This window comes from Gobius niger (genome assembly GCF_951799975.1).
Source record: "Gobius niger genome assembly, chromosome: 3".
NCBI lineage: Eukaryota > Metazoa > Chordata > Actinopteri > Gobiiformes > Gobiidae > Gobius > Gobius niger.
This window is the reverse complement of record NC_136854.1, coordinates 6128901-6141536: the sequence shown is the minus strand read 5'-3', so window position 1 is coordinate 6141536 and position 12636 is coordinate 6128901. Positions and strand designations below refer to the sequence as shown.

Sequence of the window (12636 nt, the reverse complement as noted above, 5' to 3'; positions counted from 1 at the left end):
GTTTGAAAGCCCTGTGCACACAAGCTCTTTGCGTGCCAGGTACTTTGCCATGTCCATTATGACGGAAGACTCTGGATTGGTACGATACGTGTGAGATGTATCCGAGTACTTGGGGAACGTTAACTTGGACGTGGGATTGACATTGTTAGTCCCTGAGTCTTGTTTGACTTGAAAGTGAACTTGGGTGGATGGCTGTACAGAAGAGGTATACTTGTGTATCACATGGGAAGATTGAGGTGACACCGGTCTCAGTTTAGGTGGAGCAGGCCAGGAGTCTTTCACCCTGAAATCTTCCTCTTTGTAACTATATGGGGTTGGAACATCACTGTGAGGCTTGATAGATTGGTCCGTAACATCTGACAAGCATGTGGGTTCAGGTTGATTGTCAAAATAGGTGGTTTGGTCGCGGACGTATTCAATTACACGTTGTTGTGTGTCTTGTACCATGACAGGGAGGCTCCTTCTGCTGTGTTGTTCTTCCTCCTCGAGCTCTGCTGCTGCTTCCAAAACTTCTGCTTGGGCATTAGCAGCTGCGGCTTCTCTTTCCAGTTGTAGGGCATCAAGGTTAGCTTCGAGTCTTGCTTTGTCCACTTTGATACTGATTTCGCGCTCTGCAAATGATACACGCGCACGAGCAGCTTCCGCCTTGGCTCTCGCTCTCGCCGCTGCAGCACTGACAGATGATCTGTTTGAACTTGAGCTTTTACGGCTAACTGAAGCTCCATCTTGAGAAGACTTGGGGTCCTTTGGTTTAGCATCCTCCATGTTTATGTAGCCTGCCAATGTGTTGTCGCGTGCCAGCTGCGTTCCGTCTTTTTACTATCCTGCTCTCCTTGTGTGTAACTTGGTGTGACACAATTTAGCAGCAGCCTAACTCCTTCTGAAATTGTACGCAGAGTCAGGTGTAGCGTCCAAGCTCCAATTTATTTTGTACAACTCCAAAACAGAGTAAAACTGTAAAACAGAAAAGAAAAGAGAAGGCTCTTAGCTCACATGACTGACAGCAATTTCAACATAAAAATTAGCAAAAGTTCACAAAGCAATGGTAACCTCATCAAATAAGGCACAAATAATAATATTCAAACATATATGAATCAAAACTTACAGACGGTGATGTCGAAGGCTGACAATACAGGGCAGATGGCAATGGATGTACTTGTGGCACATTTTCCCCAGGTACCAAAAAAACAAGATGGCCTACCTCTCTAGACTTCCTGCCAACAACCGCCTTCAAAATAAAAGCCTGAAACATGAAATCAATGCTGCACCATACACCACAATAAAATATACAATTCTAGGGGCAGAACACAGAGAGGACAGAAGTTGTAGCCATCCCCCTGAGGACAGGAAGCCCTGTGGTGCCCTGGTGTAGCGCCATCAGCCGAAAGGGGGTAATAAAAGTGTTCAGATTTCCTGTCCTTTGGGATACAACGTGCGAGGTGGAATGGGGATTCAGTGGCAAAGGTTTCACTTTTACAGAACTTGTGAGGTGAGAGATCCACAGTCCTACGGGGGAACGGTCATGTTTCTGAGTAACCACCATACCGATGACACAAGGTCACAGGTTCGCCATAGGGCACACGTTCAATGACATCAAGGGCCTCATCACGTCGAAGGTCATCACAGACCTGTTGCTGCCAGTGAAGAGGCACAATGGCGGCCTTATCATCATGGGATCCATACGATCCCATGATCGTATGGATCCCATACGATCATGGGATCCATACGATCCCATGATCGTATGGATCCCATGAGCCCTGGTAAGTAAGTCATATAGACTTACTTACCAGGGCTCCAGCTAGTGGAGCCCTGGCATCCACTAGCTGTGGACCGTGTAGCGTTAAGCGATGAGGGCCCATGTGATGAGTCACATGTGCCGGGGCTAATACCAGGTTCCACTGCACTATTACTTGACAGGAATTCACTAGGCAAGAGGCATAATGTCATTGTGCAGCAGCCATGGGCAGTTGAGGGTATAGCGAAGAATGCCCTTTCATTGGTTGTGGAGGAGCAGTTAGCAGCAGACAAACTGAGACTGATAGGGTGCAGGTTATCGCGTGAGAACCCGCAGGCAAGAAATTCCTCCAGAGACCAGAGGTCAGATTGCGCACTGTCCGCAATAGCAGAAATGTTCGACCCTTTCACCAAATGTCGGTCACTGGTGCCGCCACTCCGCATAGCCAGCTTGTCAACCGAGACCGTGATTGACACACGGGCCTCTCAGCTTAGCACGGCTCCACTCCCCCCTTGAGAAAATGTGATGCTCGAGTCTGACAGGCGCGGGATTTACGCGTGCCTTTGTAGCTCGGTGCTGGACCCTACTCTGTCGGCCAGGGCGGGTCCCAGATTGAACGAAAGAGATCTGGGACCTAATTGACCCAGATTTGGTGAGGCTTGGTGTTCCACCCGAGGGATCCCTCAGTAAACACATTAAAGGTACTATCACAATCAGGGTATGAGGCCTGCTGGGCCCTGCCCACCGGCAGAACTTGTCCATGGAGACTTCATCAGGCGCTGGAATGACGACATGGCTGATGATGTGGAAGAGGGAGGGCATTACGGGCCATGGAGTCATGGATGCCATTGATCAATACATCCCGGATGATATGGTCAGTACAGTCCACGTTCCTGCCACAATCAGATGCTGCATTGTATGCACACATCTCCGCTTTACCGCGTACTCGTGGTGCAGAGAAGGTGCGGTGTTATGTCCAAGAAGCACACCACTTAGACTTGAAGTTGCGTTTAATCATTCTCAACTGAACTGTAACGGTAATCACACGTACATATACAGTGCCTCTCGTAAGTATTCATACACCTTGAACTTTTGCACATTTTGTCATGTTTACAACCCTAAACATAAAGATTTTATTTTGATTTTTTTACTGAACGTTCACACACAAGTAACAGACAACTGTGAAGTGAAAGCAAAATGATACATGATTCAGTTATTTTTCAAAAAATAGAAAAGTGAAAAGTGGGGCGTGCATAAGTATTCATACAGCATTTTCTGAGTGCATTAAATTGCCTTTAGAACATTCCTCATTACTCCAGAATGTTCACACCTTGCCCTAAGCATTAAATAGAGGCCACCTGTGTTTAATCTACTCTCAGTATAATTTCAGCTGTTCTTTTAGGCCCTCAGAGCTTTGGTCGGAGTGTACTGGTCACTAAACAACATCATGAAGGTCAAGGAGCACCAGAGAGGTCAGGGATAAAGCTGTGGAGAAGTTTAAAGCAGCATTAAGTTATACAAAGATTTCAAAAGATTTAAACATCTCCCGGAGCACTGTTCAATCCATCATTTGGAAATGGAAAGAGTATAGCACCACTGCAAACTTACCAAGACACGGCTGTTCACGTAAATTAACAAACTGAACAAGGAGAACACTGGTCAGAAATACAACCAAGTGCCCCAAGATAACTCTGGAGGAGCTGTGAAGTCCTGCCGCTGAGCTGGGGGAATCTGTACATGGGACAACTATAAGTCGTATCTACACAAATCTGGCCTTCATGTACGAGTGGAAGAAGAAAGCCATTATTGAAAGGAGGCCTTAAGAAATACTGTTTGAAGTTTGCTAGAAGTCATATGGAGGACACAGCTCCACGTGGAAGAAGGAGCTTTAGTCAGATGAGACAAAAATTGAACTTTTTGGCCCAAATGCAAAACGTTATGTATGGAGCAAACCTGACACTGCTCATCGTCCTGAGTGCACCATCCCCAGTGTCAAATATACGGGGGGGTGCATCATGCTGTGGGGCTGCTTTTCCTCAGCGAGGACTGGGGAGATTGTAAGAATAGTTGGGAACATGGATGGAGCCAAATACAGACATTTTGGAGGAAAACCTGCTGGAGTCAGCAAGAGAACTGAGGCTGGGGCTGAGATTCACCTTCCAGCAGGACAATGACCCGAAGCACAAAGCTAAATCTACAATGGAATGGTTCAATAAAACATATTAATGTGTTAGAATGGCCCAGTCAAAGTCCTGACCTAAATCCTATTGAAAATCTGTGGAATAATCTGAACACTGTATATGACTGTATTAACGTGCCTCAAGCGCACTGCGTACACTACATTTATCCCCCCTTCTGAAACGAATAAACAACAAAGCTAAACTAAAATGGCAACTGGCACAAAGGAGAATAACAGAATGTGTCTGAAATCTGGGTGACTGGCTAGACTACCAGTGCACCCGCATAGCCATGTGGGTATTCTGCCACAACAGGCTATGATGTAGGCCTATGCTACAGCTTGTATCAGAAATTTGTAACATACTGTAGTCCTGGAGGTCATGCGGCTTGGTGCGCACTCGAACTGGGCATCCCACTGGTTCAGCAGGAGGGTCCGCCACACTGTCACTCAGTCGCACTAAAGTCACTCCAGTCCATTGTCCAGCCTTGGTCTGTGGTAGATTGCGGTCTCACTTTCTTTAGACGACTGGCATGCTAACGCGACCCGTCAGTAAATGCTGGTTGTTTTACTCTGCGTTTTTTGTCAAACCATTGCTTCATGCATTGCTGCTGTGCTGCGACTCTACCAGATGGAGAGGGCCCCGTCTGGGGGACGCAGACGATCCAGGGGAAGGCGGAGTTCACGTCCCAGCATGAGATTTGCAAGAGAGAGAGGCCAGTTGTGTACAGCTCAGTAGTGCATCAAGGTGCTTAACAGTGCAACTGAAAAGGGCAGGCCCTCAGTCAGGTGCGCTCTGAGCTCGTTTTTCTGTGTTTGGTTGAATCTTTCCACACCGCCGTTGGCCTGGGGGTGGTAGAACGCAGTGCGGATGTGTTTGATCCCCCTTTCCCCCACAAACAATGCAAACCCAGATGAGATGAACTGTGGTCCATTGTCTGTAGTGATTGTGTCTGGAAGGCCCCACCTGGCAAACAGGGACAAAAGAAAGTCAATAATCACACGAGTAGTGATCGTCCCAGTGGGGTGCACCTCTGGCTATTTAGAGTGAAGGTCATAGGCCACCACAAGGAATCGCTGATGATGGGGCATGCTATGCAGTTCACCGCAGATGTCGAGCTGAATGTGAGACCAAGGTGTGGAGGGCCATGGCAAGCGTGGGGTGGCAGGTGGCCCTGTTTTCCCACTCAATATCTCTGTCTATGGCTGGCCACCAGACTAGACCTGCTGCGCTGTTTAACTTTCACGACACCAAGATGGCCTTCATGTAGCATAGTCTGGACGCGTGCCCTCAATGTGGTTGGGACGACCGTGCACATGCCCTGGGCCACGCAGCAATCCTTCCAACAAGAAAGATCATTTTTGATGCGTTGGTAAGGGGCCAACTCTTCAGGAACCTTGACGGGCCAACCCCTCAGGATAAAATTGCAGAGCTGTGAAAGGGTAGGGTCCTGCTCTGATGCTGCATCTGAAACGAGCAGATGCCACTTTAGCATAGGGACCTTTGGTGCTAACTAACCGGTGATTAGGAGTTATGTGCCATCCCATAAGCCACTGCGCCAAACCCCCCCCCCCCCCCACCCTCGAGTGATTTATGCGTAACCACTGTTGATTGACAGGAGCACATTTAATCATAAAAATAATAATAATAAAAAAAATAAGATTCTGCACAAGCCAAACTTTATAAAAGTGACAAAATACATGTTGTCGTCCCCACAGCTCAGTCACATGTCAGTGTTAAAGAGGAAACTCAGTAAACGGATTAAATGCTTTTGTTTCCATTTAGTAGAAACTTAAGCCACATGGATAATTTGCTACTGTAGCTTTATGAAACAGCTGTTGAAATAAAATAACACTAAAGGGAAATGTATGGATCATTTGGAATCTTATTTCTCCTTAAATGTCTTTGTTTGGACACTATGTTGTTGTTGGACACTGTACAGTGGGGGGCAACATGCACTTTTGTTTGGCCTGCACTCCACCAATAACTTTAAAGTAGAAGAAAAACAGCTGTTGGTGATGTCCCTTCCCCTGTTTAAGGATGGACGGATTGTGCAAATGCTGCTGAAGGTCTAGTTCACTAACTGCATAGAGTTCTAACAGTCGACCCCATGAAAGGTTAAGGTGCTAGTTTTAGTGCTTAGAGGCTACAATTTGATGGTTTCAGACGCAGCCTGAGGCTGACTTGAGCTCCTCAAGAGACACTGCAGCTTGGAGTGGTGTGTGAAGCATTAACTTGAGCTCAGGCTCAGTGGGGTCTGGTGCCTGTTCAGATGTGGAGCTGGTTGTTGCCCGAGAAAGCAGGTCAGCAACTACAATTTCTCTGCCAGGAGTAAACAGTGTTGTGAAGTTTTAGGCTTGCAGTCGCTCTGACCACCGGTACAACCGCAGTGGCTTGTGGCCTGATCCAGAGGTGGACAGGAGGGATGTCAGGGCTTGGTGATCTGTCCTTAAAGTGAAGTGCCGTCCATAGAGATACATGTGCCATCTTTCACAGGCCCAGACACAGGCCAGTGCCTCTCTCTCTCCCACTGAGTACTTTTGTTCATTTGGTGTCAGGGCTTTGGAGGCAAACGCAACTGGGTATTCAGCCCCGTTGTGGATCTGTGAGAGTACAGCTCCCACTGCTGTGTTAGACGCGTCACAGGTCACAAATGTGGGGCTGGCCAAGTCAAAATGGGCTAGGACAGGGGTCGAAGTTAACTGCTCTTTCAGGCGTTGAATGGCTGCTGAACATTCAGGTGTCCATGTCCAGACTGCATCTCGCTTAAGAAGTGGTGCGGTGGTGTCTGAGTAGTAAGGGAGAAAACGCATATAGAAGGCGGTCATGGTCCCAGGAAAGACGACAGTTGTGTGGGGCTAGTGGGATCTAGTAGGCGCAGTACAAAGTCAAGAGCAGGTGCTGCAAAATCACACTTCTCACTGTTCAGCGTGATGTTGTGGTTGGCGACAACATCGAGCACACGAGAGAGTCTGATGTCATGAAGGTCCTGGTTGGTGCCATGCACCACTATGTCGTCCAGGTACATGACCACACTAGGGATGCCTGCGAAAATAGTGGTCATGATCTTTTGGAAGCAGCTTGGAGCAGAGCTGAGTCCGAATGGCATGCGGGTGTCGCGGAAAACCCCCATGTGGGTCACAAACGCTGTGAGGTTACGGCTGCCGGGATGCAAAGGCATTTGCAGATAGCCTTGGCGCAGGTCCAGTTTTGTAAACACTGTGGAGCCATGAAACTTTGCGGCCAGCTCCTCGACTGTGGGCAAGGGATATTTGCCAGGGATCACAGCCTTGTTAACCTGTCTGAGGCATGGATCCCATTCTTTTTTTTTGCCACCACTAGGTTGGATATCCAGGGTGAGGCATCCACCTGTTCAATGATGCCAGCGTCCAAAAGCTTATTGAGCTCAGCCGTGACTGCATCCCGAAGAGCGAGAGGCAGTCGCCGCAGGGGCTGGACAACAGGGCGCACACTGGAGTTGGTGAGAGGCTGGTGATTAAAAGCTTTGAGACAGCCGAGGCCGGTAAAAAGTGCCGGTCGACTTTGTGTCCAGGACGTGGCCACTGTCATCACGGCAGAACCTACGTTGTCCATGATGGAGAAGCCAAGAGCACAGAACAAGTCAAAACCTAGGAGGTTGGCCCCGAGATGAAAGACTTGAAATGTAAACGAGGGGAGAGTCTTAGATCCATAACGTACAGAAAAACTGATGGTGCCTACCATGCCAATTTTAGTGTTTAGTCTCCCCACCACGTTCACTTCCCAACCATCTCTCGCCGTATCTGAGTCAAGGGGTTGTGTTGAGATGTCCACTGTCTGTGCGAGCAGGGCGGTGTGAGTTGGTTTATCGGGGAGCGCAAGTTGAGAAGTTAACTTGGCTCCTGATTCGAGCCGAAACGCCATATCCACTGCTTTTGTTAGGGACAAGTCACAGACGTTAACAGTTTTTCTCGTAGTTTGGAATTGTTTGTGTGCTCCGCCAGTTGATCTCTTATCATTTCATCTTCGGGCACCCCAAATTTACAAGGACGGGCTAGGCTCCGGAGGTCAGCAATGTAGTGATGCGCTGACTCGCCAGGCTGCTGTTTGCGCTGGCGGAAAACGATCCGCTGAACAATAACACTCTGTGGTGCGGCGAAATGCCCGGCGAGTAGAGTGACACTGTCCGAGTATGATCTGGCAGTGCCGAGAGTACGAAAAATCCGCTGTCCCTCGCATCCCAAGCAATGAATTAGCATAGCCGTTAGCCTGGCATCATCAGCATCGCCTTTTCCGATTGCTGTAATATATGTCTCAAAAGACTCATACCATCTCTCCCATGGGACAGGTGGCTCACCCGGTAAGGAGAGAAACTGGGATAGAGGCATGAAAGGCAGTTCCATCCTCGTTGCCAATGTTATGTCCAAGAAGCACACCACTTAGACTTGAAGTTGCGTTTAATCATTCTCAACTGAACTGCAACGGTAACCACACGTACATATATATATGACTGTGCTAACGTGCCTCACGTGCACTGCGTACACTACATGCGGAACGATGCATTGCGTGCCTGGCTTAACTGAAGCAGCTCGGTTCCCAGGACACAACTGGCCACTGGAATAACAGCTAGCTAGCGCAGTGGCAGTGATAAGGTCTGGCAAGGGTCTGGAAGCTGCGTTAGGATTGGCTTTCAACAGGCTGTCACCGAGGTCCGGCCCAGCACACTGATAGCTGGAACTGGGCTTAGGCGTCTCCTATGCCTGAGCCAGTACAGAACACATCCCAGCGGCAGGGGAACATGTTCCACTCCTCAATTGATACACCAACATCAACTGTAGGCCCAATGAGTTTGGGCCCGGGCCAGCACGGCCATGACAGGCACCGTCTGATGGACAAATCCGTGATTAGTCAACAGGGCGACGGTATGGGCTTCAGACACATTGTCAGTCCTGAATTCACAGCCAGGGACAGCACCTACGACCAGAACCATTCATGAAGAAGCACACTCCTCAATGTCAAATAAAAGATATAATGACAGAGATGAAGGAGCATACTTCACAACCTTAACTTGATTAACAATAAATAATATTGATCTAGTACTTTTACTCAAGTTGTAAAATCAAGTAACACTTTCACCACTTCATACAAATACAAAGTAAAGATACATTACTATTACAAATATTTGTAACAAGAGGGAAAATAACTTTAGAGAAGCTGGTGTAGGTTTTCCCTCATGTAGAACTCCTACCTATGGTACTCTGTCAGTTATACGATAGACTCTTAACAGTAACCAAGAGTCAGGTGTCCGTTGCATCACATGTTTTTACACTCCTCCAGTTACATCAGACACAAAATACAGATTCAAAACATGAAAAGACTTGCCCATATGTGACTAACTGTAGTTATAATGTCCAGACTCTCCCTATAAAAGGCCCGCTCCCAGTCTGCCTCCCCCACATACTGGGATCTGACCGGGACCGGACCAGGTAAGGCTCAGCACACTCCTGTGGGTTCAGAGAAGGGCTACGACAGTAATGGAAATTGCAATTTTAGTGTTCACTATAATCCCAACGCTGCAATTATTTAGCTAATAATGCCATCTGCAAAAAATTGAAATATTCCATGGCCATGGGGCATGTGTAAAACCTGCAAACCCTGTGCTTCAGCTGTAAATCTGTAGTTACTGGAACACTTGGAACTGATGTGATGAAGTGGGAAAATAGATGCAAACAGTTCCAGGAATACTCATCATTACTTACTATCATGCCATCTCGGATCCTTTACCAACTGAGTTTGACCTCTACAAACATGTCGTAGAATTATTGCATTTATTCTTTCTCTCATTTATCTTGGTCGTGCCTAAAATATCAACCTGATTTTGACTTGAAAATTGCATGTAACATATTTTTGATACAAAAATAACGTAAGAAATATTGTTTAAATTGTTCAGTTCAAAGTCCTGCTTTTTCAACTGTTAGCTGTTTCCCAAACTCCTTTCTCACAATGTACCCAGTGCATAGTATCGTGTGTACAGCTCTGTCCTCACAGTCTCTCTGTGCATGTATCTGCTCTGCCTGACGTCTGCCTACTCTCTTTTATTAACAATCAGTCAGGAAGATGAACTCCTCTGACGCGTACAGCAGTGGTCAGCGCGGGAACAGCACCTCCCGCCCACTGTGGTACCTGTACCCGGAGTGTGCAGTCGCACCGCACGCCTTCATCTTCTACTACGGCGTCAAAGTGCTCAACCTGGTGCTGGGTACTCCCTGTAACTTGCTGGTCATCTGGCACATCGCGTCACGGCAGAGCGACACGTCCACCTCTGACATCTTCTTCGTGAACCTGGCTGTGCTGGACGCCTACTTCTGCCTCATGACGCCCATAGACCTGGTCAACAGCCTGCTCCTGGACGACGAGTACATCTGGTACTTCCAACGCTTTGCCTACGGGGTCAAGGACTCTGCTCCCTTCTTCCTTGTGAGTCTTAACCCCTATTGTGACTAAAAAGGTTTCAAGTCACCTCTCACAAGCGCCGTTCCCTTCGCCAGTGTTTGCTAGGTCCGGCAAGAAGTGCAGTTTATCATAATATATCATAATGGAGAAGTGCGTGTAAGTGACTCTTTTTGGTGCAATACCAGCACGATTGAGGCACAATGAGTTGCAATGTCCAGTGGAGGAGTATATTTCAAATATGCAATGAAGGAGATGCTACAAAAGGTTGGCTTTAGAAAATTGGAAAAACCCTGGAGCTGCCTTAAGCACAGTCATCTGGACTAGCCATGCTGTAGGTAAGATGATCTCTTCTCATGTTAGTCTACTACTCATTAAAATATGCGCCAGCCCTCAAGTCCTAAAGTCCCAAATGGACTGAAGCTATAGCTAAACAACAAACAAAAGTGTGAGCTCTGATCTGCATGGATGGACTTGGTCAAGTATGTCTTCTTTTTATTTTTATTGTTGTAATGTCTGATACATTTTACAGATTTTTCTGTCTATTCTTTTATAAGCCTCTTGAAAAACCTAACTAGGTAAACTAGGCTGCAAATTAGCCTATGGCTAGACGCCCTATGTACATAACATCGGCCACCCATGTAGCAATGTTTTCTTGTGCTGTCCCTGTCAAATAAACACATAAATAAATCAAATCAAATGTCCAGTCTTGGGTTTGGTCCTGCAGTGGAGGAGAGAGCGGCTGCAGTGGCTTTGTCTCCCCCGCGGTTGTGGCTCTGTGAGGTAATATAAAAGTCATTATTCTCCAGCATAGACATAATAATATAAGTTGGCTCTGTCAAGAGCAACTAAATGCTTCCTGCAACAAAGTAAACGTGGCAGATATTCCAGTAGCGGAAACACCAATGACAGCTCATGCAACTCTTGGCCCAAAAGTGATTGTTAATGGGCTTAGAATGGCGAGAAGCCGGTCTCATCTGTATTAGACTATCAGTGAATACCTGTGAAATGTCTGGTAGCAACGGTTGCTATGAAGTATTATTGAACTTTGACAATTTTGGGCCAGGGTTTCGCGAAAGGTCAATTAGGAGCCTTCATGTGAAATCCGAACATTCTTGAAAAATGTTTCAACAATGACTTTTTTCTTCAGTTTGGGGCCTCAGTAGTTTATCCAGGTAAGTGAGACATTCTACACAGTCACAATGGAAGACCGGGCTTGGTGCTGTGTTGGTGGGCTGTGGTGAAGTAATCTGCCAAAGTCCACCCTGTGCTTAACCACACATCCACAGCTGTTCTATAATAATAACAACTTACACTTATATTGCGCTTTACAAGCAGGTGTTACCAAGTTTCTCAAAGCGCTGCACTGTAGTCATTATTCATTCACTCTACACTTGGTGGAGGCAAGCCGCCGTTGTAGCCACAGCTAGAGAGAGTAGACTGAAAGAAGCAAGGCTACCAGTCCGTGCCATTGGCTCCTCCCACCACCACCAACCACTCACACTACATTCATTCAGGTCAATTGTACATGTTGAGTGGTTTTGTTTACAGCGCTTTGACCAAGCTGTTAAGGTTATAAAGTGTTTTATAAATAAAGTTGGTATGGTTTGGTATGTCTTTAGTGGTGGGGAAACCGGAGAACTTGGAGAAAACCTATGCAGACACATGCAGAAAGGGGACCTTCTAGCTGTGAAGCATGAGTGCTAACCGCTGTACCATTGTGCCGTCCATTCTCTTTGTCTTTCTCCGTAGGTGTGCATAGGCCTGGACCGCTACATGGCCGTGGTCCATCCAGTGGTCTTCAGTCGAGTACGGGACAACAAGCTGCGGGCCCTGGTGTCTGTCCTGGTGTGGGGGCTGGTTCTGGGGTACGGAGTGGCCAAGAGTCTGGTGAACACGATGCTGGTGCAGGATGAGCTCTTCAGCGCCATTATTCTCCTGGCCTTCATCGTCATGCTCTTCTCTAACGGGTCCATCATCTGGACGCTGCGGCGCTCGGTGGCGGGGAAGGAGAAGATGCACCCAGTGAAGAAGAAGGCTTTGCGAATGGTCATCATCATCCTGGCCATCAGCGTGGTTAACTACCTGCCTGCAGTCGCTCTCATGCCCTTTGTGTCGCGCTACAGCTTTGTGGATTCCCATTGTAAGATCACTCTGAGTGTGTTTCTTCTCATGGACCTGAGCTGCATCATGGAACCACTCCTCTACCTCACCAAGATGGAGGGCGGCTGTGGCGGCTGTAGCTGCGCCAGACACTCGGCAAAGAACGGCCCGCAGTGTGAGCAAAAACCCTAA

The 12636-nt window shown here is 47.5% G+C and overlaps 1 protein-coding gene across 1 annotated transcript; it reads left to right on the top strand.

Annotated features, from left to right (window-relative positions):
• Nucleotides 1-10008: 10008 nt before the first annotated feature.
• On the top strand, nt 10009-12636 carry LOC306960455 (lysophosphatidic acid receptor 5-like; the record flags this gene model as incomplete). The annotated part of the gene is made up of 2 exons (XM_079552885.1): nt 10009-10368; nt 12094-12636. The coding sequence occupies 2 exons, from the start codon at nt 10009-10011 to the stop codon at nt 12634-12636; spliced, it is 903 nt and encodes a 300-aa protein (XP_079409011.1).